This window comes from Lepidochelys kempii, chromosome 14, assembly GCF_965140265.1.
Source record: "Lepidochelys kempii isolate rLepKem1 chromosome 14, rLepKem1.hap2, whole genome shotgun sequence".
Classification (NCBI taxonomy): Eukaryota; Metazoa; Chordata; order Testudines; family Cheloniidae; genus Lepidochelys; species Lepidochelys kempii.
In genome coordinates this window covers 39798769-39826082 of record NC_133269.1, presented here as the reverse complement: position 1 = coordinate 39826082, position 27314 = coordinate 39798769, and the positions used below count along the sequence as shown (strand labels likewise).

At 51.8% G+C, this 27314-nt stretch overlaps 1 protein-coding gene across 1 annotated transcript; it reads left to right on the top strand.

The window, feature by feature from the left end:
• The first annotated feature begins 1555 nt into the window (after positions 1–1555).
• Positions 1556–26042, top strand: LOC140898329 (uncharacterized). Its single transcript, XM_073312012.1, has 6 exons — positions 1556–1777; positions 2504–2697; positions 3219–3345; positions 3866–3979; positions 4268–5349; positions 23709–26042. Exons 2-6 carry the CDS (start codon positions 2518–2520, stop codon positions 25659–25661), a joined length of 3456 nt encoding a protein of 1151 aa, XP_073168113.1. The 5' UTR covers positions 1556–1777; positions 2504–2517; the 3' UTR covers positions 25662–26042.
• The last annotated feature ends 1272 nt before the right edge of the window (positions 26043–27314 follow it).

The following is a 27314-nucleotide window of genomic DNA, read 5'->3' as shown; positions in this document are numbered from 1 at the left end:
GGATCTTCTAGACTGAGCACTGAGTCCCACTGGGTAGATGGAAAGATTAACCTAAATAATCTATACAGAAGCCTGTGGAACCCCATAAAATTGGGTCCCTAATCCATCAACTATTGGAACTCATGTACAAAACTTTTCTTAAACATTCCATGAATATATTGTCTCATACTATAGAATTAGAATTTACAATCCCTATTCCAGGATGAGATATCTTTGAGCTGTAATGTATCTTAATTAAACGTATCTTTAGATAAGTTTTTTCCTCAAAAAGCATTTTATCAAAAAAAAATCCAATTTAAATAAAAACACTGATTTTTGTTTAACTCATTGATTTTTATCCAGCCTGGGAAGCAGTGTAAAACGTGCCCTGGGATGGAGAATTAAGCAGTTCAACAGTCCAGATTGTACCCTGGGCTATGTCTCACACCCGCTGTCTCCTGGGCCCCAGCATGGCACTGTTGGGCTTTCATCATCCTGGTCTTGAAAGACACGCTCAGCAGGGCAAACCAGAGAAGGGGAGCCAGCGGACATCCTCAACTCCACTGAGTTTGATTTTGGCTAAATCCTGAACTCCCCCTGGTACGTGAGCAGCTGCTGGGAGCTTCGGGCCCTTGAAATCAGGGCAGGAGCAGTAGCTGCAGCGGCAGCCGGGACCCCCGGGGCTCCAGCGGCGATTTAAAGGGCCCAGGGCTCCGCTGTGGCACCGGTGGCCGGAGCCCTTCACATCACCGGCCTGGGGAAGCTGCCCCCTGCCGGTGCAGTCAGCGGTGTCCCGGCTCTTGCCGGGTCCGCCAGACTGGATCAGACCGGCTTACTTTCACCTCTGCCAGTGGTCTAAACAATTATGCCACCCCCACTTCTGCTCTCTCTCCTTTTGCCTTCCCTCGCTCCCCTCTGCAAATCTGGCCCAGTCAGCTCAAACAACCAGAGGTTTTGGGCCAGTAGCCGGTGACCAGAGAGGCGGTGAGAGCAAGGCCTCTGCCAGCCCAATATGGAAAGAAGTTTTCCGCAGACGGGCTGATCAGCCAGCGGCCCGTGCCCGGTCAGTCGTGCAGGGAGGCTGCGAGCGAGACTTTGGAGGGTGAGAAAATCTGGATTTGTGCTGGAAATGGCCCAACTTGATGATTACTTTAGATAAGCTATTACCAGCAGGACAGTAGGGTGGGAGGAGGTATTGTTTTATGATCTCTGTGTGTATATAAAGTCTGCTGCAGTTTCCACGGTATGCATCCGATGAAGTGAGCTGTAGCTCAGGAAAGCTCATGCTCAAATAAATTGGTTAGTCTCTAAGGTGCCACAAGTCCTCCTTTTCTTTTTGCGAAGACAGACTAACAGGGCTGTTACTCTGAAACGTGAATGCTGACAGGAGAAGTTTGGAGGCGGGATGACCCCTTACTGCTGGGAGAAGCTCCCCGAGCCCAGGGGCGGTTGGGTCCCCAGGGGGCAGGAGCTGGGCAGGGGGCTGGATTTCTTTGGGTTGATCGCTAGGACCCAGGAGCGGCTGGGGGGCGGCTCTGGGGGGAGCGATCGCGGGGCTCAGCCCGGCCCCAGGAAGTGACTCGCAGCCGCTGCGGGGACTCTGGCTCCCGGCGAGATCCCCGAGCCCCGGCGGCTGGTGCTGGGAGCCCGGAGCCCGGGCTGCAGCCGGGAGAGGGGAACCTCCAGCCGGGCCCTGCCCGCTGCTCCCCGGGAGCCTCTCCCAGGGCAGAGCCCCCAGCCCGGCCAGGGCCCCTTCCCGGCCCGGCCCCTGCCCCGGGGGGCCCCGCTCGGGGGGAAGGTAAGAGAGACCCTCCCACCCCCCTTTGCAGCGCCCCCCCCCGTCACATCTGGGCTGCAGGGGGAGGAGGATAAAGAGGGGCCGGAGGCGGGTGCAGGGGATGCCGGGGGCAGGCTGGGATGGGGGCAGGGGTGCACGGAAGGGAAGATGGGGCAATGGAGGAGCATCGGGGACTGTGGGGCTGAGGGGAGCGAGGTCGGGAATGGGGGAGGATGTGAGTGGGGGGCACAGCGAGGGAAAGGGGGGATGTGGGCAGGCGGGCGGAGAGAAGCTCTTCTCAGCTTTGGGAGTGATCAGGGGACTAACCCCTCAGGGTGCAGAAGCTACAAGGAAAAAACCCAACCCCCCCTCAACTCCCCCCCCACGACACACACACCCGGCTCTGAGTGTGTTATTGTCAGACACCCCTGTGGTGGTGGGGTCTGTGTGCCCTGAGTGTTGGGGGCTGCCCAGGGCCGTGGTCTGATTTCCCTGTAGGGTTCAGATCTCAGCCACACCAGAGTCAGACCGGAGTCACTGCTGGCTCAGGCAGAGGGGTGCGCGGATGGACCAATGGGATCAGCCTCTTCCTGTCTGTCCCTGGGGGCTCCCGGGGAGTCCAGGGCAGCTCAATCTTCAGGTGATGCCACCAGAGGGCTCCAGCTATTGGTAAGGGAGAGGGGTTACACTGCAAAGGGGGGAAATCTCCCAAAGTGGCCTTTCCTTTTGGTTCTTTCCTTTTTTTAGCATTTGGCTCAAAGATGCTGTTACTGGGAGGGCCTGAAGAGTCTGGGGGGAATCGGGGAGTGACGTGGACAGAAGTCCCTTCTGTAACCTCCCTCTCGCCCCGACAGGCTGAGGAATCAGGTCCACGTTTCACTAAAGATCGGCCAGTCTTCCAGGGGACAGAGAAGGGAAATGCTGTGATGGAGCCAGCTCAGGTAGGGGAGTCTCAGGGAGCTGCTGGGCGGGGGAGGGAGGAGTCAGGGTTTGATAAACCTACTGATTTACTAAGTAGGCCCATTGTGGCAGGGAAAGGGGGAGGGGACATTCCCCCATTTCTCAGGCAGGATATAACCACCTCGGCAGGGCTGGGAACATTTTCCAGGCTCCCCAGTGCTGGAGCCTGACCCCACTTGCCTGGGGCTGCTGTGAAATACGAAGGGAAGCTGTCGGGATTCCTGCCCCTGTCCCCGGCTCAGAGCTCTGCTTCCTGTCCCAGTCTGTGGCTGGCAGGCATGTGGGAAATGAGAAGATCCTGGCGTGCTCCGTGTGCTGGGGCGGACAGGGAGCTCTCACCTTCTCCGCCCCCTGAAGTCTCCTGGCTGCTCTGAGCAGGGTGTGGGTGGGATTTTGCTACTCTGGCCCTCCCACAGCTTCATGTTTTTTTTTTCCTTTCCCCTGAGCAGTGGGATTGTGTCTGGGGCAGCAGGTGCTGAGTGGGGGACTCTTGGTGTTTCAGATGCCGGTGACTTTCGAGGAGGTGGCTATTTATTTCACCCAGGGGCAGGGGGCTCTGCTGGACCCCACTCAGAGAGCCCTCTACAGGGACGTCATGCAGGAGAACTATGAGACGGTGACCTCGCTGGGTAAGGGATTCCCGTCCCCTCAGTTATTAGAAGCTGTGGGGTCTGCGTGTCTTAATGTGGTCAGATTCTTCCCTGGTCAGTTGGAGCAGAGGCGAATGGGTTCCATAATGCACAGCTGCCATGTGAGAAATACATGCATTTCGGTGCCCTCTCCACTGGGACAGGGGAGTCAAAACCCAATGGACACGCTAAACCATCCCCACCCCTCAAGCTTTCAAAGGGGCATAAATCCGCATTGTCTTGTCTGTATTGTTTCTTGGCTGCACAAGCTAGTCAGCAAGGCCCCCAGAGCGCACAGATCCTGGGAACGCCTAGTGAGGGTGTAGTAATAATTCAACTCACCTCCCCAGACAACGTCCTCTGCGCAAGGGGGCCCAGTGACCCTGTTCCCATCCTCTTGGATTCCACGTTCCTCCAGCAGAGCACAGGGACAGGTTCCACTCACGGAACGTCCTTTGTGACAAATCCTCCACCGATGGTCCATGCACCCTGATCTGGACTCATTTCACCTTCTGCACAGGATTTCCCGTTCCCAAACCTGAGCTTATCGCCCGGCTGGAACGAGGGGAAGAGCTGTGGGTGTCCGATCTCCAGGATTTCAAGGACAGAAGGCTTCGGAGATGCACCAGCACAGGTGAGGCCTGACAGAGAAACCATCCAGGGAATGAAGGAAAAAGTTGAGAATCCCAAAATACGATGTGAGTAACGCCCTCAGTTCTTCTTCATCTCACCGAGAGCAGGGCTCTGGTCAGCAGATATTGCTCACGCCATTCCACCCTTCCCGTCTCTCCTTTCTTGTAAGTGTTAGGGTGGGATGTGGAGGCAGAATCGAATTGCTCAGTCTTTGTGTTGGCTTTTCCCTCAGTGCTATTCCTCTTTCTCCCCAGCACAATGACTCCTCTCTGGATTGTGTCTCTCCCAGCAGGTGCTGAGCGAGCGAGTGAGAAGAAGGAGGGGAATCATCATGAGGCAGTTCCTGGGGAAGTGGAACCACAGGGGACCTTTTTGGGAAGAGCTGAAAGGAATTTTTCCCCTTGCTGGAATCAGGGAGAAGCCTGGGGAAATTGGCACAGGTCAGAGAGGCTTCTGATAAACCAACCCAGGAAGAAAGTGGATGAATCTGTGAATGGTGGGGGAGGAGACGAGAATCCCAGAGAGCAGCAGACAAATCGCAAGGAAGAGACACCCTGGCACTGCCTTGAGTGTGGGAAAGGATTCATTGTGAGATCACAACTTGTTACACATCAAACAGTCCATACGGGAGAGAAACCATTTCAATGCTTGGACAGTGGTGAAAGCTTCAATAAGCGCAGAGATCTTAATGACCATGGGAGAAGTCACACTGTAGACAAGCCCATTCAATGCGTTGAATGCGGGAAATGTTTCAGTTCAAAGTCAGCACTGAATTCACATAAGAAAAGCCACACAGGAGAGAGACCCCACAGGTGCTTGGACTGTGGGAAAAGTTTCAAGCAGAAATCAGACCTTGTTCGTCATCAGGCAATCCACACGGGAGAGAGACCCCACAAGTGCTTGCACTGTGGGAAAAGTTTCATACGAAGGTCAGCCCTTGTTCAACATGAGGCAATCCACACAGGAGAGAGACCCCACAAGTGCTTGGACTGTGGGAAAAGTTTCATACAAAGGTCATATCTTGTTTATCATCAAGCAATCCACACAGGAGAGAGACCCCACAAGTGCTTGGACTGTGGGAAAAGTTTCATACAAAGGTCATATCTTGTTTATCATCAAGCAATCCACACAGGAGAGAGACCCCACAAGTGCTTGGACTGTGGAAAAAGTTTCATACAGAGATCAGTGCTGGTGAAACATCAGAGAATCCACACAGGAGTGAGACCCTATAAGTGCTTGGACTGTGGGAAAAGTTTCGTACGAAGGTCACGCCTTGTTCGTCATCAGGCAATCCACACAGGAGAGAGACCCCACAAGTGCTTGGATTGTGGGAAATGTTTCATAAGAAAGTCACATCTTGTTCAACATCAGGTAGTCCACACAGAAGAGAGACCCCACAAGTGCTTGGACTGTGGGAAAAGTTTCAAGCAGAGGTCATACCTTGTAAAACATCGGGCAGTCCACACAGGAGAGAGACCCCACAAGTGCTTGGACTGGAAAAAGTTTCATACAGAGATCAATGCTGGTGAAACATCAGAGAATCCACACAGGAGTGAGACCCTATAAGTGCTTGGACTGTGGGAAAAGTTTCAGATGGAGACCGATGCTGGTTCAACATCAGGGAATCCACACAGGAGTGAGACCCTATAAGTGCTTGGACTGTGGGAAAAGTTTCACATGGAGACCGGTGCTGGTTCAACATCAGAGAATCCACACAGGAGAGTGACTCTGTAAGTGCTTGGACTGTGGGAAAAGTTTCAGACAGAGATCATACCCCATTAAAAATGGGAGAATCCACACAGGATGAACGTGGTCCACTCCCAATGACTGATGAGGAGGGGTCAATACCAAGAGAGGGAAAATTGCTTTTGTAGTGAGCCCGCTTCAGGCCCAAATTGTTGGTTTTAAGTTTGCAAATGAATTGTCGCTCTGGAGTTTCTCTCTGAAGTCTGTGTTTGAAGTTTTTTGGTTGAAGGATGGCTACTTTTAAATCTGTTATTGAATGTCCAGGGAGACTGAAATGTTCTGCTACTGGCTTTTGTATGTTACCGTTCCTGATGTCATATTTGTGTCCATTTATTCTTTTACATAGAGACTGTCCGGTTTGGCCAATGTACGTGGCAGAGGGGCATTGCTGGCCCATGATGGCATAGATCACATTGATCGATGTGCACGTGAATGTGCCCCTGATGACATGGCTGATATGGTTAGGTCCTATGATGGTGTTGCTAGAGTAGATATGGGGACAGATTTGGCAATGGGATTTGTTGCAGGGATTGGTTCCTGGGTTAGTGTTTCTGTGGTGTGGTGTTGGTGAGTATTTGCTTCAGATTGGGAGCTGTCTGTAAGCGAGGACTGGCCTGCCTCCCATGGTCTGTGAGAACGAGTAGTCCTTTTCCAGGATAGGTTATAGATCGTTGATGATGCGCTGGAGAGGTTTTAGCTGGAGGCTGTACATGATGGCCAGTGGTGTTCTGTTATTTCCCTTGTTGGGCCTGTCTTGAAGAAGGTGACTTCTGGGTCTCCATCTTGCTTTGTCAGTCTGTTTCCTCACTTCCCCAGGTGAGTATTGTAGTTTTAAGAGTGCTTGACAAAGATCTTGTAGGTGTTTGTCTCTGCCTGAGGGATTGGAGCAAATGCGGTTGTATCTTGGGGCATGGCTGTAGACAATGGATCGTGTGATGTATCCTGGATGGAAGCTGGAGGCATGTAGGTAAGTATAGAGGTCAGTAGGTTTCCAGTATAGGGTGGTATTTATGTGACCATCACTTATTTGCACTGTAGTGTCCAGGATCTCTTGTATGGACTGGTCCAGGCTGAGGTCGATGCTGGGGTGGAAATTGTTGAAATCCAGGTGGAATTCTTCAAGGGCCCCCTTCCCATGGGTCCATAGGATGAAGATGTCATCAATGTAGCGCAAATAGAGGAGGGGGCGCTAGGGGACGAGAGCTGAGGAAGCGTTGTTCTAAGTCAGCCATAAAGATGTTGGCATGCTGTGGGGCCATGCGGGTACCCCTAGCAGTCCCGCTGACTTGAAAGTATAAATTGTCCCCAGATCTGAAATGGTTGAGGGTGAGGACAAAGTCACAAAGCTCAGCCACCAGGTGTGCTGTGGCCTCATCAGGGATAATGTTCCTGACAGCTTGTAGGCCATCCTCATGTGGAACATTGGTGTAAAGAGCTTCTACATCCATGGTGGCCAGGATGGTGTTTTCAGGAAGATCACCAATACGTTGTAGTTTGCTCAGGAAGTTGGTGGTGTCTCGAAGATAGCTGGGAGTGCTGGTAGCATAGGGTGTGAGGAGAGAGTCCACATCTCCAGATAATCCTGCTGTAAGAGTGCCGATGCCTGAGATGATGGGGCGTCCAGGATTTCCAGGTTTATGGATCTTGTGTAGCAGATAGAATACCCCTGGTCGGGGCTCTAGGGGTGTGTCTGTGTAGATTTGTTCCTGTGCTGTAGCAGAGAGATTCTTGAGCAGTTGGTGTAGTTTCTTTTGATACTCCTTAGTGGGATGGAGGACAGTGGCCTTTAGAATGTGGTAGAATCCTAGAATCCTAGAATATGAGGGTTGGAAGGGACCTCAGGAAGTCATCTAGTCCAACCCCCTGCTCAAAGCAGGACTGATCCCCAATTAAATCGTCCCATCCAGGGCTTTCTCAAGCCTGACATTAAAAACTTCTCAGGAAGGAGATTCCACCACATAGAATCATACAATATTAGGGTTGGAAGGGACCTCAGGAGGTCATCTAGTCCAACCCCCTGCTCAAAGCAGGACCAATCTCCCATTTTTGTCCCACATCCCTAAATGCCCCCCTCAAGGATTGAACTCACAACCCTGGGTTTAGCAGGCCAATGCTCAAACCACTGAGCTATCCTTCCCCCCCCAAAGGTACCACCTCCCTAGGTAACGCATTCCAGTGTTTCATCACCCTCCTAGTGAAAAAGTTTTTCCTAATATCCAACCTAAACCTCCCCCACTGCAACTTGAGACCATTACTCCTTGTCCTGTCATCCGCTACCACTGAGAATAGTCTAGATCCATCCTCTTTGGAACCTCCTTTCAGGTAGCTGAAAGCAGCTATCAAATCTCCCCTCATTCTTCTCTTCTGTAGACTAAATAATCCCAGATCCCTCAGCCTCTCTTCGTAAGTCATGTGTTCCAGTCCCCTAATCATTTTTGTTGCCCTCCGCTGGACTCTCTCCAATATTTCCACATCCTTCTTGTAGTGTGGGGCCCAAAACTGGACACAGTACTCCAGATGAGGCCTCACCAATGTCGAATAGAGGGGAACGATCACGTCCCTCGATCTGCTGCCAATGCCCCTACTTATTCATCCCAAAATGCCATTGGCCTTCTTGGCTACAAGGGCACACTGTTGACTCATATCCAGCTTCTCATCCACTGTCACCCCTAGGTCCTTTTCTGCAGAACTGCTGCCAAGCCTTTCGGTCCCTAGTCTGTAGCGGTGCATTGCATTCTTCCATCCTAAGTGCAGGACTCTGCACTTGTCCTTGTTGAACCTCATCAGATTTCTTTTGGCCCAATCCTCCAATTTGTCTAGGTCCCTCTGTATCCTATCGCTACCCTCCAGCGTATCTACCGCTCCTCCCAGTTTAGTGTCGTCTGCAAACTTGCTGAGGGTGCAGTCCACACCATCCTCCAGATCATTCATGAAGATATTGAAGAAAAGCGGCCCCAGGACCGACCCTTGGGGCACTCCGCTTGATACTGGCTGCCAACTAGACATGGAGCCATTGATCACTACCCATGGAGCCCAACAATCTAGCCAGTTTTCTACCCACCTTATAGTGCACTTGTCCAGCCCATACTTCTTTAACTTGCTGACAAGAAGACTGTGGGAGACAGTGTCAAAAGCTTTGCTAAAGTCAAGGAACACTACGTCCACTGCTTTCCCTTCATCCACAGAACCAGTTATCTTGTCATAGAAAAGTTGTAGGAAAGTTGCCTGGCAGTCTCCTGTTCATAATTGTTAGGGGAAATTAACCTAGTTAGCATATGTGACTCCATTTTGGGTTTCCTCTCCGCCGTTAACTAGAAGTGAGCACATCACGTACCAAGGAAGGAGGATCCTTCAGAGTGGACACCTGGACAGTTTCAAGATAAGGGAAACAAAGGAGACAGGAACTAGCGGACATGCCTGAAATAGCTGCTAATTCAGCGTTTTTGCAGGGGCAAGGTGGATTGGTGATAGATAAGGAGAAGGCCTGTTTGTTGGGTTATGTGCCCTGAGGCTCACAGGCAGGATGTTTTGCCAACAGTATCTAATCTTTGTGTAACCTGTAATCGGGGTCCCGCTCTGCTTAAGAGAACGGTACCACCCTTGAGCGTAATAAACCTACAAACGCTGAGACACTCTGCAGTCTGTCTTTATTTGGTTGCCTCAGCCTAGAAACGAACTGTACGTGTCCTAACTGGAATAATTCGTAACAGTTGCTGTGAAATAGGAAGGGAAGCTGTCGGGATTCCTGTCCCCGTCCCCAGCTCGGAGCTCTGCTTCCCGACTCAGCCTGTGGCTGGCAGGCGTGTGGGAAATGAGAAGACCCTCCCATTCTTTGTGTGCTGGTGGGACAAGGCGCTCTCACCGTCTCCCAGCCCCCGGAGCCTCCTGGCTGCTCTGAGCAGGTGCCTGTGGGATTCTGCTACTCTGACCCTTCACTCTTTTCTTTCTTTGCCATGATTAGTGGGACTGTGGCAGGGGCAGCAGGTGCTGAGCGGGGGACTCTTGTTGTTTCAGATGCCGGTGACCTTGGAGGAGGTGGCTGTGTATTTCACCCAGGGGCAGGGGGCTCTGCTGGACCCCGCTCAGCATCTGATGTGTTCTGACCAGTGTTCCCTCAGTTTTAACGTCCAAGTGCGGAATGAATTTGGTTCTACGCACCAGTATGTGACACATCATCTCCATATTGGCGCACAGAACAAAATTCATGGGGTGGGGGTGGGGCCGAGGGATTTGGAGTGTGGGAACTGGCTCAGGACTGGGACAGGGATGAGGTGCAGGGGGTGAGGGCTCTGGATTCAGGTGCGGGCTCTGGGGTGGGGCTGGGGATGTGGAGGTTGACGTGTGAGAGGGGGTTCAGGGCTGGGACAGAGGGATGGGGTGCGGAGGGGTGAGTGCTCTGGCTAGGCATGTGGGGGTTGGGACTGGGGATGAGGGGTTTGGGGTTCAGACTGCAGTGGAGAGAGGACTCCCCCAGCCCTCTCTCACCACAGCAGTTTGGGGCCAGGTCAGAGGCAGCTCTCCCCAGCCACGGCGGCTCCTGTGGTCCTGGGCCGGACTGAGGGAGGGGTTCCACTCCCCAGCAGCTCCAGTGGACCTGGGCCAAGCCTGGGGAGGGGCTCCTCTCCCTGCCTGCCTCCACGGCCCTCCACAGCCTGCAGTGCAGCTGCGTAGCCTGCAGGGAACACAGTTTCTGACCCCCGACCTTCCGTTAGCAGAGTGATTGCTAGTCCCTGAGTTCCCCCTTTGGGGCCAGGTTGTCTCATTCCCAGATAGTCAAGCATTTACTGTTTCTACATTTTATCCCTTATGGGCCAGAATTAACCAGATGCTAAAAAGGTGGGAGAAGGGACAGTAAAATGTGGAGTTTTCGCTTCTGTGCTATTTCAGGGCAACGGGGTGAGTGCGAGAGATTCCCTCCTTCCCCTCTCACTGTCACGCTCCTCTCTCCACACAGCAGCCTCTGTCCCAGCCATGGAAAGTTTAACCTGCCTCCGTTCTATCCCTCCATCTCCCACGGTGTCACGTACCACCCTGTCCCCGGCTCTCCATGCTTAGGAGTCACAGCTTTGATGTCTATGATCTTAGTCAGACTCCGGAGGGCTGGAGAAGGAAGTGTCACAGACACTTGGAGTGGGCAGGGAAATCTCAATGAACTTCAAAGCACAGTTGGACTTTCAGATCTTAGAGCCCCGTTTCCATCTATTGGTAAAATTACTTCCCGGCTTTTTCTAGGTTTGGTCCAGATCATTTGTAGATGGGAAGGTTGTTTTCTCTTTCGTTCTCTTTCTTTTATGATGATGCTAAAACTTTTGTAACTAATACAGCCGAATAATGAGGCTGGTGGCAGAGGGAAACTGGAGCAGCCGGGAGCAGTGAGCGAAGGGGACCCTGGGCAAAGGGCCCAGGGCAGGGAGAGTCCCTCAACCAAGAGGCCTTGCAGGCCAGACTGGGTGGGGGATCATAACCCTGACAGGAAGCAGCTGATGCTAGGAAGAAGGGTCCTACTACCTGGAGCCTGAGGCCAACACCAGAGTTAGTGTCCAACCCTGGGCATACCTGCAGCACAGCCAGGGCCTGGGCAGGAGGCCTTGGATGTGGGAGGGACAGACTGTGAAGTTCCCTGGCATTCCAGAGAGGGTTGTTTGGGGTTCACCCCCACAGAGCGGGGTGACATGTTTTCCTTTCATCTTTCCCACTTTTCTCTTTGTTTTTGTATTACTTGCTGTTTAATGCATTGTATTTGTTCTTAACTCTGTGCAATGATGAAGGAAGCATCCAGAGTGGAGAGAACACCCCACAATGGGGACAGCTGTCCTGAGTGATCCCTGGGCCCATCATTGGGGTTACGGGGGTCCAGAGTGGAAGCGGGCGGGGGGGAGGGGTCCTCGAGGTCATGCAGGCCTCTGGGTAAAGGACTCAGATCCTTTTGCTTGCCATTTCCTCTGGGGCTCGGTAGAAGTCAGAAAAGTTCCCCACACTAGGAGGAGTGTTCCCCCCTCTTACCTCTGTGCATATTTATTGGTTTCTAGTAAATTAATTGGGATTATAGAGGCAAGTGTCAGAGCGGGCACCAGCGAGAGTTGCTGGCCACCCTCTGAGGCCACCAAATTTGGTCGTGAGAATCCCTGGACAAGATGCTCATGATGGTCCCTTCTGACCTTGGAGCCTGTGAGTGTAACAGGAGCTGGGCACAGGGATGCTGATCCTTTCGTAAGTTGATCGCTAGGACCCAGGAGCGGCTGGGGGGCGGCTCTGGGGGGAGCGATCGCGGGGCTCAGGCCTGGCCCAGGAAGTGACTCGCAGCTGCTGCGGGGACTCTGGCTCCCGGCGAGATCCCCGCGCCCCGGCGGCTGGTGCTGGGAGCCCGGAGCCCGGGCTGAAGCCGGGAGAGGGGAATCTCCAGCCGGGCCCTGCCCGCTGCTCCCCGGGAGCCTCTCCCAGGGCAGAGTCCCCAGCCCGTCCAGCCCATACTTCTTTAACTTGCTGACAAGAATACTGTGGGAGACAGTGTCAAAAGCTTTGCTAAAGTCAAGGAACACCACGTCCACTGCTTTCCCTTCATCCACAGAACCAGTTATCTCGTCATAGAAGGCAATTAGATTAGTCAGGCATGACTTGCCCTTGGTGAATCCATGCTGACTGTTCCTGATCACTTTGCTCTCCTCTAAGTGCTTCAGAATTGATTCCTTGAGGACCTGCTCCATGATATTCTACACAACTCAGAGATAGATGTAGGTTTCATTTTTAGAAGGTACACACTATACATTTTAAAACAGTGATTTATTTTGAAAACTTTTCAGGTTAGTTTTACAGCTATATCAGACAATGAATGATTGTTTGGTTATTTCATTTCATTTATTTGCATTTGGTTATTTCATTGTTTGGTTATTTCATTCATGCCACGCGGTGGAGGAGAACATCACCAGACAGATGTTTAAATTGTTTTATTTCACTAAAACAACTACGTTAAGTATTCTGGATTTTTTTCTTCAACAGCAAAGATACAATATTTTAACAGAAAAGCATATGTCCATCGTTTCTCACATTTATCTGCAGACTTCTTCTCCTTGTCCAGATCTATTCCGCCTCCAACATTCTTCTATTCATTCAACTTTTTGAAACTTTGCACTTTTGGAGAGGGGTAAGGGATTGACTCTGTGTACAGAAATTTGCAGGGGGACAATAGAGGTGAGGTCTGTTATTTCTCACCTCTCTATATTAATTGATTTTAAAACATTTTGGCTGTTCACAAGCATGTTACCTCTGGAGACACAAAGCCACAGTTTGAGAACTGGGAAACTAAGCATCTCTGATGGGATCTTCTAGACTGAGCACTGAGTCCCATTGGGTAGATGGAAAGATTAACCTAAATAATCTATACAGAAGCCTGTGGAACCCCATAAAATTGGGTCCCTAATCCATCAACTATTGGAACTCATGTACAAAACTTTTCTTAAACATTCCATGAATATATTGTCTCATACTATAGAATTAGAATTTACAATCCCTATTCCAGGATGAGATATCTTTGAGCTACAATGTATCTTAATTAAACGTATCTTTAGATAAGTTTTTTCCTCAAAAAGGTTTTTCATCAAAAAAAAAATCCAATTTAAATAAAAACACTGATTTTTGTTTAACTCATTGATTTTTATCCAGCCTGGGAAGCAGTGTAAAACATGCCCTGGGATGGAGAATTAAGCAGTTCAACAGTCCAGATTGTACCCTGGGGTACGTCTCACACCCGCTGTCTCCTGGGCCCCAGCATGGCACTGTTGGGCTTTCATCATCCTGGTCTTGAAAGACACGCTCAGCAGGGCAAACCAGAGAAGGGGAGCCAGCGGACATCCTCAACTCCACTGAGTTTGATTTTGGCTAAATCCTGAACTCCCCCTGGTACGTGAGCAGCTGCTGGGAGCTTCGGGCCCTTGAAATCAGGGCAGGAGCAGTAGCTGCAGCGGCAGCCGGGACCCCCGGGGCTCCAGCGGCGATTTAAAGGGCCCAGGGCTCCGCTGTGGTACCGGTGGCCGGAGCCCTTCACATCACCGGCCTGGGGAAGCTGCCCCCTGCCGGTGCAGTCAGCGGTGTCTTGGCTCTTGCCGGGTCCGCCAGACTGGATCAGACCGGCTTACTTTCACCTCTGCCAGTGGTCTAAACAATTATGCCACCCCCACTTCTGCTGTCTCTCCTTTTGCCTTCCCTCGCTCCCCCCTGCAAATCTGGCCCAGTCAGCTCAAACAACCAGAGGTTTTGGGCCAGTAGCCGGTGACCAGAGAGGCGGTGAGAGCAAGGCCTCTGCCAGCCCAATATGGAGAGAAGTTTGCCGCAGACGGGCTGATCAGCCAGCGGCCGGTGCCCGGTCAGTCCTGCAGGGAGGCTGCGAGCGAGACTGAATGCTGACAGGAGAAGTTTCGAGGCGGGGTGACCCCTTACTGCTGGGAGAAGCTCCCCGAGCCCAGGGGCGGTTGGGTCCCCAGGGGGCAGGGGCTGGGCAGGGGGCTGGATTACTGTGGGTTGATCGCTAGGACCCAGGAGCGGCTGGGGGGCGGCTCTGGGGGGAGCGATCGCGGGGCTCAGGCCCGGCCCAGGAAGTGACTCGCAGCCGCTGCGGGGACTCTGGCTCCCGGCGAGATCCCCGCGCCCCGGCGGCTGGTGCTGGGAGCCCGGAGCCCGGGCTGCAGCCGCGAGAGGGGAACCTCCAGCCGGGCCCTGCCCGCTGCTCCCCGGGAGCCTCTCCCAGGGCAGAGCCCCCAGCCCGGCCAGGGCCCCTTCCCGGCCCGGCCCCTGCCCCGGGGGGCCCCGCTCGGGGGGAAGGTAAGAGAGACCCTCCCATCCCCCCTTGCAGCGGCCCCGCCCCGTCACATCTGGGCTGCAGGGGGAGGAGGATAAAGAGGGGCCGGAGGCGGGTGCAGGGGATGCCGGGGGCAGGCTGGGATGGGGGCAGGGGTGCACGGAAGGGAAGATGGGGCAATGGAGGAGCATCGGGGACTGTGGGGCTGAGGGGAGCGAGGTCGGGAATGGGGGAGGATGTGAGTGGGGGGCACAGCGAGGGAAAGGGGGGATGTGGGCAGGCGGGCGGAGAGAAGCTCTTCTCAGCTTTGGGAGCGATCAGGGGACTAACCCCTCAGGGTGCAGAAGCTACACGGAAAAAACCCAGCCCCCGCCCTCCCCCCGCCCCACACACACCCCCACCCGGCTCTGAGTGTGTTATTGACAGACACCCCTGTGGTGGTGGGGTCTGTGTGCCCTTGAGTGTTGGGGGCTGCCCAGGGCCCTGGTCTGATTTCCCTGTAGAGTTTAGATCTCAGCCACACCAGAGTCAGACCGGAGTCACTGCTGGCTCAGGCAGGGGGGGTGTGCGGATGGACCAATGGGATCAGCCTCTTCCTGTCTGTCCCTGGGGGCTGCCAGGGGAGTCCAGGGCAGCTCAATCTTCAGGTGATGCCACCAGAGGGCTCCAGCTATTGGTAAGGGAGAGGGGTTTACACTGCAATGGGGGGAAATCTCCCAAAGTGGCCCTTTTGGTTCTTCCCTTTTTTTAGCATTTGGCTCAGAGATGCTGTTACTGGGAGGGTCTTGTTGCCCGCACCCAGTGCCAGAGGCAAGCAACAGCGTTAGGGGAGGGGTTCGCTACCTGGTGTGCTTCACCCAATAATCACAACGGGGTGGAGAAGCAGAAAAGTTTATTTGAAGCTTTAAAAAGGTCCAGGGAGAATAGAATCTCAAATCCTGTACACAGAGCAGGAAGTTACAGAGGCTTTTATACATCCTTTCTTCAGCATACTTATCCAATAGCAAGCTGCCCTAAGTATCCATTTAGCCAGCCAATCCAGTTCCCAGCTAGTTTCCTTGTTTTTTGTATCATTTGTTAAACTCTACATAAAGCTGCTTTATTCAGCATTGTTCATCCATATCTGCCCTGTTTGGCCTTGTTTAGTGTCAGGCAGTCTGACTCTGCAACATACTGTTGCAGATCCTCAGCATAACTGCTGCGAGTGCCTCCTGGCCGGGGTGGGGGGGCAAGGACACTTGGGCCCTGACACATGAGACTGCACAGCATAAGACTGGTCATACAAGCAATACAGGAAAAAGAAGTTTCAATAACAGGCTAAATAAACCACCCAGCCAAAACGACAAACGCCAGCCTGAAAACAAGGTTTGCAACGAATCGCTCTCTGGGGCAGTATAGGCAACCTATGCTCCAGCTCGGGCATGGGCCTCAGCCTGTACCACCTTTTCATAGATCTCTTAACTGCTATCATTTATATATACACACCATCGGGGCGCGACGAGGGCACAAACCCCTCCTTGGGATGCTAAGAGATAGTCCAAAGCCAGCCTGTTTAGGAGGGAAAACGTCCTGAGCTGCTGTACCTCTTTATTTAATGTTTTTACTGCTGACCCTAAATCACTAACCGAGTCCTTTAACTCTAAGGCAACTTTCTCAAGTACCATTTGCAGCCTTACAGTATAGCGGCCTGTGCATGCCATGGCTGGCCCGGTAAACAGTGGCGCTATTCCCAGTACAGAGCACCCTACGAGCTTCTCGGTTGTGAGGGAATTTTTTTATATTGCCCTCCAATGCCATAGTCAGTCGCCGCAGGGTCTTTTCTCGTGACTCAACAGAGGTGTGTCGGGCATTTCCAATCTTTCCTTTGGGCAGTGTGGCAGTTATGGAAAGATGAGGAACTCCACGAGCTATATAACAGCTACCTGTCCAGTTGGCCAGCAGCACCTTGTAAGCCTTTCGGCCACATACAAAATAGTGACCCTGTAGGGCCCAGTAAGGACTGTTTCTTAAGGGGGTTCCTGGGATATTTAAGGCTGCTTTTGGCTGTTTTTCCAAACAGTTCATATGCCCCTAAGGGGGCATCCCATCCTCCTGATTGGGTACAAGTGGGGGCGTTTCTAATTGTGCCGTTCAAATTACGCTCGCCATAGGGACCACTACAAACCCACCATTGGCTTGCTACATTGGAGATATTAACTGGATGGCAAGTTATATTTTCAAACCCTTTTTTTGTGGTAAGATTATGTGTAAGAGTTTCCCTAAAAGGGGAGGAACCATTATACCCACACTGCTGGCCTCTCCTTTTGGTCTTTATCCAATACCCATCAACCCACTGTGTAACAACACAGGAGCTTTTTCCCACAGGACGCCCATAGTGATCAGATTGGTTTCGGGTAAAACATAACACTCCCTCAGTGAGTACTGCAACTGAATACTCCTGGTCCTGATAGGTGGCTTGCTGTAAAGAGGTCTTATTCCAGAACGGGGAGTCCGTTCTTTCCCGCTCTTTGGTGGCGGCTAATTCTGCTAGGGTCAGGGACAGCATGTCAAGGGGCATTCCCGTTTTGGGGGACAGTGGAGTTGGAGCACATACCCAGCAATGAGTCTGGTTTGTTAAAGTAGCAATATGGCGTGCAAGCAAAACAAAGGAGTTATGCTCCCGATATGCACAGTTTGAAAATACCAGTACAGAGAATAACAATGTTACCCAATTAATTATCACCAGAGTCTTCCCAACCCAGGGTCTTCAGTACCTGGGTGGGCCCATTTTAGCGTTAAGGTGCCCGCTATTTGTGTCTTTTAAACAGTAGCTTTAGCCCAAGATTATTACTAGATGAGGAGTCAGCAGGTTGGACGGTCCACTGTTCTGCTGACGAGGGGGCGGGTACTGCCTTCAGACGAGAGTGATGGCTCCAGTTCTTGTGTCCCTCGATCTTTGCCGCTGTATGGGAGACCAGCAGGCCGGTCCTTTCCACTTTTCGTGGAGAGTCTCGTCTTTCCAGGTACGAACAAGCACGGAGTCACCGGGCTGTAAGGAGTGGACGGGAGAGTCCAAGGGGAGAGGCTGGGAATCCTTGGTATACCTGTGAAGAGACAAGAGAACAGCAGACAGGGAACACATATACTGAGACAAAAAACCATTACCCAACTCCCATTCCCCTGACAGAACCGGGGTGCCATTCATAGGCCATGCCCTTCCAAACATAATTCAAAGGGACTAAGCCCTAATCTACCCTTTGGGAGAACGTGGATACGGAGTGGATGAGGGGCAAAGTATCAGGCCATCGCAGTGAGGCTTCTTGGCACACTTTTGAGAGATGCCGTTTAAGGGTCTGATTGGTACGCTCCACGACCCCACTGGCTTGCGGTCTCCAGGGCGTATGGAGTTTCCAGGGGATCTGTGAGGCATGTGAGATGCTTTGGATGATTTTTGACGCAAAGTGTGTCCAGTGGTCAGATTCCATCCACAGAGGGAGTCCAAAGCGAGGAATGATCCATTAACAAACTTGAGGGCCACTGTTCTGGCAGTGCAATTAAAGCATGGGAAGGCTTCTGGCCATCCGCTGAACCGATCCACTATGACAAGGAGTATTTGAACCCCTGGGGTCCGGGGAAACTCAGTAAAGTCTATTTGCCACACTTGTCCGGGGCCCGGAGTGGGTTCTAGGGCAGCTGGTGGCACAGGATGTCCCGGTCGAGGGTTATTCTTTTGGCAGACTAAGCAGTCCGCTTGTACCTGGGCAGCCAGGGGTCGGAGTCCGGAAGTGATAAAGTATTTTCCCATTAGCTGGATAAGTGTTTCCCTGCCAGCATGAGTGGTTTGATGTAGTTTCTGCAGCACTGGCCGGATCAGGCCCTTTGGTAAGAGGACCTTCCCTTCCGGGGAATGGAGCCATCTCTCCTTTTCCCGGAGACCGAGTTTGTCAGTTAGCTGTCTCTCCTCCCCAGAGTACTGAGGAGTTGGAAGCTCCCCTACTGATGGGATAAGGGCATGCATATGGGCGTTCTCAGCCTGAGGGGATGGCAGGGTGGCAGCATGCTTAGCCTCTCTATCCGCCCGGGCGTTACCTCTGGCCACATCTCGATCTTCCCTTTGATGGGCTTTACAGTGTACCACCGCCACTTCCGAGGGGAGTTGTACGGCTTCTAGGAGCTGGAGGATTTGGGGCCCGTACTTGACTGGGGAGCCTTGGGCTGTCAGCATTCCCCTTTGCTTCCATAGGCCAGCATGAGCGTGCAGCACACCAAAAGCATACTTTGAATCAGTAAAAATGTTGACCCGCTTTCCTTTTGACAGTTCAAGTGCACGGGTCAGGGCTATTAGTTCGACAAGCTGGACAGAGGTCCCAGCAGGCAAACCTTCAGCTTCCACAGTGTCATGGAGGGTCACAACAGCATAACCCGCCCTCCTTTGCCCATCTATTACGGTACTGCTACCATCAGTGTACCACTCATAATCTGCATTTGGGAGGGGTACATCCTTTAAATCCGGACGGCTGGAGTAGTGGGCATCTATGATCTCTAAACAGTCATGTTTCTGTTCCTCTGTTTCTGGCAAGAGGGTGGCTGGGCTAAGGGAGGGGCAAGGCCGTAAGGTGACTTCAGAGTTTTCTAACAACTTAGCCTGATACCGAGCAATCCGAGCCTGGGTGAGCCAAAGCCCTCCCTTTGCATCCAATAAGGCTGGGACCATATGGGCAGTATAGATTTGCATAACCCCTCCCAATGTTAGCGTCTCAGCTTCCTCAAGCACTAGGGCAGTAGCTGCGACCGCCCGGAAACATGCCGGCCAACCCTTTGCAACCTGATCCAGTTGCTTAGAGAAATAAGCCACAGGACATCTCCGTGCTCCTAACAGCTCTGTGAGCAATTCTAGGGCCACCCCCTTTCGTTTATGTACATACAACTGAAACGGCTTGGAGAGATCCGGCAGGCCCAGAGGCGGGGCTCTTATTAACTTTTTGTTCAGGATTTCAAATGCCCTGTCAGCCTCTGGGGTCCAATAGAAGGGGTCATGATCTGCTCCTTTTACACAGTCGTACAAGGGTTTAGCCCATAGTCCAAAAATCTGGGATCCATATCCTGCAAAAGCCTGCCATACCCAGAAATGCCCTGAGCCGTTTACGAGGGCTTGGGATAGGGACTTGAAAGATAACTTCCTTTCTTTCGCTTGAAAGCTGACACTCCCCTTGCCTTAGATGTAACCAGATCCCTCTCCACCTCAGACAACAGGGTTCTCAGGAGGATATTACAGTTGTCCGAGTCTGGCTTGTGACGACTGAGGCACCTCTCAAAGACTGAAATAAACCGGCTTGGGTTCGTGGAGAATTCCCCAGCCCGTGTTTTAAAAGCTGCTAGGTCTATTGGATTGAATGGCACAAGGGTGTAAACTTGCATGGTGGTAGCCTGACATCCATCTGCCCCTGGACAAGTCACAACAGTCTCAGTAAGCAAAGGATAGAGTCCCACCAAGGGGGCAGTCTCTGTAACCTGAGGCATCCTACCCTTATAAGGTGGGGGTGTGGGGGCCGAAGGGGACACCGGCTCTGCCATTACAGTGGGGGTGGGGGTCTGGGGACTAACATTAGCTACTAACGAACCAGTCGGAGTCAAATTAGAGTGCTGTAAAATATCTGGTCGAGTACATAAAGCCAGAAACAAATGCGCATACATATGTTCATTCCACTTTCTTGTTCTCTGACAGAACAGGAGTAACTGGAGGATCGTGTTGTAATTAATTGACCCTCCTGGTGGCCACCACTCCTGGTCCTCTAGTTGATATTGAAGCCAGCCAACTATACAGAATCGTTTTAATTGGCTCTTAGTCATCGGATCTGCACCAAATACCTTCCAGTTTGCTAGAATGTATTCTAGGGGCGTACACTGTGCCCTAACCCCCGAGCTCTGTCCCTGTCCCATACCTACAGGGTAACTCTGGGCGTCCCCAGGTTCCAACAGAGCATACAATCCGGATTTCAAAGGTTCCTACCTTATCCAAGGGACCGGTTCCTCACTGTCGCCCACAGCTGCTCCTCCCCTATGTCCAACGGACCGGTTCCTCACCGTCGCCCACAGCGGCTTCTCCACTATATGAGTGCGTTGCACCATTGTACACTCCAGGGTCGATCAAATCGCGTCTCCCCCGAGGCCCCCGATAAACTCACCAGTGCACGCTGGGCGTCGGATCTCGCTGCAATCCTCGACCTCCAGGAGGGGTCCGGGCAAGGCTAAATAGCAGCCTCGTCGCCCACCCAGGGACGCCAAAAGCTCTTGCCGGCACCGAGTGCCAGAGGCAAGCAACAGCGGTGGGGGGGTTCGCTCCCCGATGTGCTTCACCCAATAATCACAACGGGGTGGAGAAGCAGAAAAGTTTATTTGAAGCTTCAAAAAGATACAGGGAGATGAGAATCTCAAATCCTGTACACAGAGCAGGAAGTTACAGAGGCTTTTATATATCCTTTCTTCAGCATACTTATCCAATAGCAAGCTGCCCTAAGTATCCATATAACCAGCCAATCCAGTTCCCAGCTAGTTTCCTTGGTTTTGGATCATTTGTTAAACTATACATAAAGCTGCTTTATTCAGCATTGTTCATCCATATCTGCCCTGTTTGGCCTTGTTTAGTGTCAGGCAGTCTGACATGTTATCCTCAGCATAACAGCTGCAAGTGCCTCCTGGTGGGGGGGGCCAAGGACAGTTGGGCCTAGTGTGAGGGCGCTTATCCACACTCATGGTCTTCCATTCCCTTGAGTTACCTAGTGGCCATGCCCCAGTGTCCCCAACAGTCTGAAGAGTCTGGGGGGAATCGGGGTGAGACACGGACAGAACCATCTGTAACCTCCCTCTCGCCCCGACAGGCTGAGGAATCAGGTCCACGTTTCACCAAAGATCGGCCAGTCTTCCAGGGGACAGAGAAGGGAAATGGCTGTGATGGAGCCAGCTCAGGTAGGGGAGTCTCAGGGCGCTGCTGGGTGGGGGAGGGAGGAGTCAGGGTTTGATAAACCTACTGATTTACTTAGTAGGCTCGTTGTGGCAGGGAAAGGGGGAGGGGACATTCCCCCATTTCTCAGGCAGGATATCACCACCTTGGCAGGGCTGGGGACATTTTCAGGCTCCCAGCGCTGGAGCCTGACCTCACTTGCCTGGGGCTGCTGTGAAATACGAAGGGAAGCTGTCGGGATTCCTGTCCCTGTCCCCGGCTCAGAGCTCTGCTTCCTGTCCCAGTCTGTGGCTGGCAGGCATGTGGGAAATGAGAAGATCCTGGCGTGCTCCGTGTGCTGGGGCGGACAGGGAGCTCTCACCTTCTCCGCCCCCTGAAGCCTCCTGGCTGCTCTGAGCAGGGTGGGGGTGGGATTCTGCTACTCTGGCCCTCTCACAGCTTCACGTTTTTTTTTCCTTTCCCATGAGTAGTGGGATTGTGTCTGGGGCAGCAGGTGCTGAGTGGGGGACTCTTGGTGTTTCAGATGCCGGTGACCTTCGAGGAGGTGGCTATTTATTTCACCCAGGGGCAGGGGGCTCTGCTGGACCCCGCTCAGAGAGCCCTCTACAGGGACGTCATGCAGGAGAACTATGAGACGGTGACCTCGCTGGGTAAGAGATTCCCGTCCCCTCAGTTATTAAAAACTGTGGGGTCTGTATGTCTTAATGTGGTCAGGTTCTTCCCTGGTCAGTTGGAGCAGCGGCGAATGGGTTCCATAATGCACAGCTGCCATGTGAGAAATACATGCATTTCGGTGCCTCCTCCACTGGGACACGGGAGTCAAAACCCAATGGACAAGCTAAACCATCCCCACCCCTCCAGCTTTCAAGGGGCATAAATCTGCATTGTCTTGTCTGTCTTGTTTCTTGCCTGCACATAGAATCCCTGTTCATCTCCTGCCTTGGGAATAGCTCCAGCCATGGGGAGAGCTCTGGGCTCTGCAGGTTTAGAAAGAGGCAGGGGCTTAAGTGCAGACCTGTGTTTGAGTCAGCAAGGCCCCCAGAGCGCACAGATCCTGGGAACGCCTAGTGAGGGTGTAGTAATAATTCAACTCACCTCCCCAGACACCGTCCTCTGCGCAAGGGGGCTCAGTGACCCTGTTCCCATCCTCTTGGATTCCACGTTCCTCCAGCAGAGCACAGGGACAGGTTCCACTCACGGAACGTCCTTTGTGACAGATCCTCCACCAATGCTCCATGCACCCTGATCCGGAATCATTTCACCCTCTGCACAGGATTTCCCATTCCCAAACCTGAGCTTATCGCCCGGCTGGAACGAGGGGAAGAGCTGTGGGTGTCCGATCTCCAGGATTTGAAGGACAGAAGGCTTCTGAGGTGCACCAGCACAGGTGAGGCCTGACAGAGAAACGGTCTAGGGAATGAAGGAAAAAGTTGAGAATCCCAAAATACGATGTGAGTAACGCCCTCAGTTCTTCTTCATCTCACCGAGAGCAGGGCTGTGGTCAGCAGATATTGCTCACGCCATTCCACCCTTCCCATCTCTCCTTCCTTGTGAATGTTTGGGTGGGATGTGGAGGCAGAATGCAATTGCTCAGTCTTTGTGTTGGCTTTTCCCTCAGTGCTATTCCTCTTTCTCCCCAGCACAATGACTCCTCCCTGGATTGTGTCTTTCCCAGCAGGTGCTGAGCGAGGGAGTGAGAAGAAGGAGGGGAATCATCATGAGGCAGTTCCTGGGGAAGTGGAACCACAGGGGACCTTTTTGGGAAGAGCTGAAGGGAATTTTTCCCCTTGCTGGAATCAGGGAGAAGCCTGGAGAAATTGGCACAGGTCAGAGAGGCTTCTGATAAACCAACCCAGGAAGAAAGTGGATGAATCTGTGAATGGTGGGGGAGGAGACGAGAATCCCAGAGAGCAGCAGACAAATCCCAAGGAAGAGACACCCTGGCACTGCCTTGAGTGTGGGAAAGGATTCATTGTGAGATCACAACTTGTTACACATCAGACAGTCCATACGGGAGAGAAACCATTTCAATGCTTGGACAGTGGGGAAAGCGTCAATAAGCGCACAGATCTTAATGACCATGGGAGAAGCCACACTGTAGACAAGCCCATTCAATGCGTTGAATGCAGGAAATGTTTCAGTTCAAAGTCAGCACTAAATTCACATGAGAAAAGCCACACAGGAGAAAGACCCCATAAATGTTTAGACTGTGGGAAAATTTTCACATGGAGGTCGGCGCTTGTTAATCATCAGGCAATCCACACAGGAGAGAGACCCCATAAGTGCTTCGACTGTGGGAAAAGTTTCACATGGAGGTCGGTGCTTGTTAATCATCAGGCAATCCACACAGGAGAGAGACCCCATAAGTGCTTCGACTGTGGGAAAAGTTTCGTACGAAGGTCAAACCTTGTTCAACATCAGGCAATCCACACGGGAGAGAGACCCCACAAGTGTTTGCACTGTGGGAAAAATTTCATACAGCGGTCAACCCTTGTTAAACATCAGGCAATCCACACAGGAGAGAGACCCCACAAGTGCTTTGACTGTGGGAAAAGTTTCAAGCAGAAATCAGTCCTTGTTCGTCATCAGGCAATCCACAGAGGAGAGAGACCCCACAAGTGCTTGGACTGTGGGAAAAGTTTCATACGAAGGTCACGCCTTGTTCGTCATCAGGCAGTCCACACAGAAGAGAGACCCCACAAGTGCATTGACTGTGGGAAAAGTTTCAAGCAGAGGTCAGACCTTGTAAAACATTGGGCAGTCCACACAGAAGAGAGACCCCACAAGTGCTTTGACTGTGGGAAAAGTTTCAAGCAGAGGTCATACCTTGTAAAACATTGGGCAGTCCACACAGAAGAGAGACCCCACAAGTGCTTTGACTGTGGGAAAAGTTTCAAGCAGAGTTCACACCTTCTTAAACATCAGGCAACCCACAAACGAGAGAGACCCCACAAGTGTTTGGACTGTGGGAAAAATTTCATACAGCGGTCAACCCTTGTTAAACATCAGGCAATCCACACAGGAGAGAGACCCCACAAGTGCTTTGACTGTGGGAAAAGTTTCAAGCAGAAATCAGTCCTTGTTCGTCATCAGGCAATCCACAGAGGAGAGAGACCCCACAAGTGCTTGGACTGTGGGAAAAGTTTCATACGAAGGTCACGCCTTGTTCGTCATCAGGCAATCCACACAGAAGAGAGACCCCACAAGTGCTTTGACTGTGGGAAAAGTTTCAAGCAGAGGTCATACCTTGTAAAACATTGGGCAGTCCACACAGAAGAGAGACCCCACAAGTGCTTTGACTGTGGGAAAAGTTTCAAGCAGAGTTCACACCTTCTTAAACATCAGGCAACCCACAAACAAGAGAGACCCCACAAGTGTTTGGACTGTGGGAAAAATTTCATACAGCGGTCAACCCTTGTTAAACATCAGGCAATCCACACAGGAGAGAGACCCCACAAGTGCTTTGACTGTGGGAAAAGTTTCAAGCAGAAATCAGTCCTTGTTCGTCATCAGGCAATCCACAGAGGAGAGAGACCCCACAAGTGCTTGGACTGTGGGAAAAGTTTCATACGAAGGTCACGCCTTGTTCGTCATCAGGCAGTCCACACAGAAGAGAGACCCCACAAGTGCATTGACTGTGGGAAAAGTTTCAAGCAGAGGTCATACCTTGTAAAACATTGGGCAGTCCACACAGAAGATAGACCCCACAAGTGCTTTGACTGTGGGAAAAGTTTCAAGCAGAGGTCATACCTTGTAAAACATTGGGCAGTCCACACAGAAGAGAGACCCCACAAGTGCTTTGACTGTGGGAAAAGTTTCAAGCAGAGTGCACACCTTCTTAAACATCAGGCAACCCACAAACGAGAGAGACCCCACAAGTGCTTTGACTGTGGGAAAAGTTTCATGCAGAGGTCACACCTTGTTGAACATCAGGCATACCACACAGGACAGAGAACCCACAAATGCTTGGATTGTGGGAAAAGTTTCATAATAAAGTCACACCTTGTTCAACATCAGGCAATCCACACAGGAGAGAGACCCCACAAATGCTTGGATTGTGGGAAAAGTTTCATAACAAAGTCACACCTTGTTCGTCATCAGGCAGTCCACACAGAAGAGGGACCCCACAAGTGCTTTGACTGTGGGAAAAGTTTCAAGCAGAGATCAGCGCTGGTTAAACATCAGAGAATCCACACAGGAGCGTGACTGTATAAGTGCTTGGACTGTGGGAAAAGTTTCACATGGAGATCAGATCTTGTTCAACATGGAAGAATCTATACAAGAGAGAGACCCCCACAAGCGCTTAGACTGTGGGAAAAGTTTCAGACAGAGATCATACCTCATTAAATATGGGAGAATCCACACAGGATGGACGTGGTCCACTCCCAATGACTGATGAGGAGGGGTCAATACCAACGAAGGGAAAATTGCTTTTGTAGTGAGCCAGCCACTCCTAGTCCCTATTCAGGCCCAAATTGATGGTGTTAAGTTTGCAAATGAATTGTCGCTCTGGAGTTTCTCTCTGAAGTCTGTGTTTGAAGTTTTTTGGTTGAAGGATGGCTACTTTTAAATCTGTTATTGAATGTCCAGGGAGAGTGAAATGTTCTGCTACTGGCTTTTGTTTGTTACCGTTCCTGATGTCATATTTGTGTCCATTTATTCTTTTACATAGAGACTGTCCGGTTTGGCCAATGTACGTGGCAGAGGGGCATTGCTGGCCCATGATGGCATAGATCACATTGATCGATGTGCAGGTGAATGTGCCCCTGATGACATGGCTGATATGGTTAGGTCCTATGATGGTGTCGCTAGAGTAGATATGGGGACAGATTTGGCAATGGAATTTGTTGCAGGGATTGGTTCCTGGGTTAGTGTTTCTGTGGTGTGGTGCTGGTGAGTATTTGCTTCAGATTGGGAGCTGTCTGTAAGCGAGGACTGGCCTGCCTCCCACAGTCTGTGAGAATGAGGAATCGTTTTCCAGGATAGGTTGTAGATCGTTGATGATGTGCTGGAGAGGTTTTAGTTGGGGGCTGTACATGATGGCCAGTGGTGTTCTGTTATTTCCCTTGTTGGGCCAGTCCTGTAGAAGGTGACTTCTGGGTCTCCATCTTGCTTTGTCAGTCTGTTTCCTCACTTCCCCAGGGGAGTATTGTAGTTTTAAGAATGCTTGATAAAGATCTTGTAAGTGTTTGTCTCTGCTTGAGGGATTGGAGCAAATGCGGTTGTATCTTGGGGCATGGCTGTAGACAATGGATCGTGTGATGTATCCTGGATGGAAGCTGGAGGCATGTAGGTAAGTATAGAGGTCAATAGGTTTCCAGTATAGGGTGGTATTTATGTGACCATCACTTATTTGCACTATAGTTTCCAGGATCTCTTGTGTGGACTGGTCCAGGCTGAGGTCGATGCTGGGGTGGAAATTGTTGAAATCCAGGTGGAATTCTTCAAGGGCCTCCTTCCCATGGGTCCATAGGATGAAGATGTCATCAATGTAGCGCAAATAGAGGAGGGGGCGCTAAGGGACGAGAGCTGAGGAAGCATTGTTCTAAGTCAGCCATAAAGATGTTGGCATGCTGTGGGGCCATGCGGGTACTCCTAGCAGTCCCGCTGACTTGAAAGTATAAATTGTCCCCAGATCTGAAATGGTTGAGGGTGAGGACAAAGTCACAAAGCTCAGCCACCAGGTGTGCCATAGCCTCATCAGGGATAATGTTCCTGACAGCTTGTAGACCATCCTCATGTGGAACATTGGTGTAAAGAGCTTCTACATCCATGGTGGCCAGGATGGTGTTTTCAGGAAGATCACCAATACGTTGTAGTTTCCTCAGGAAGTTGGTGGTGTCTCGAAGATAGCTGGGA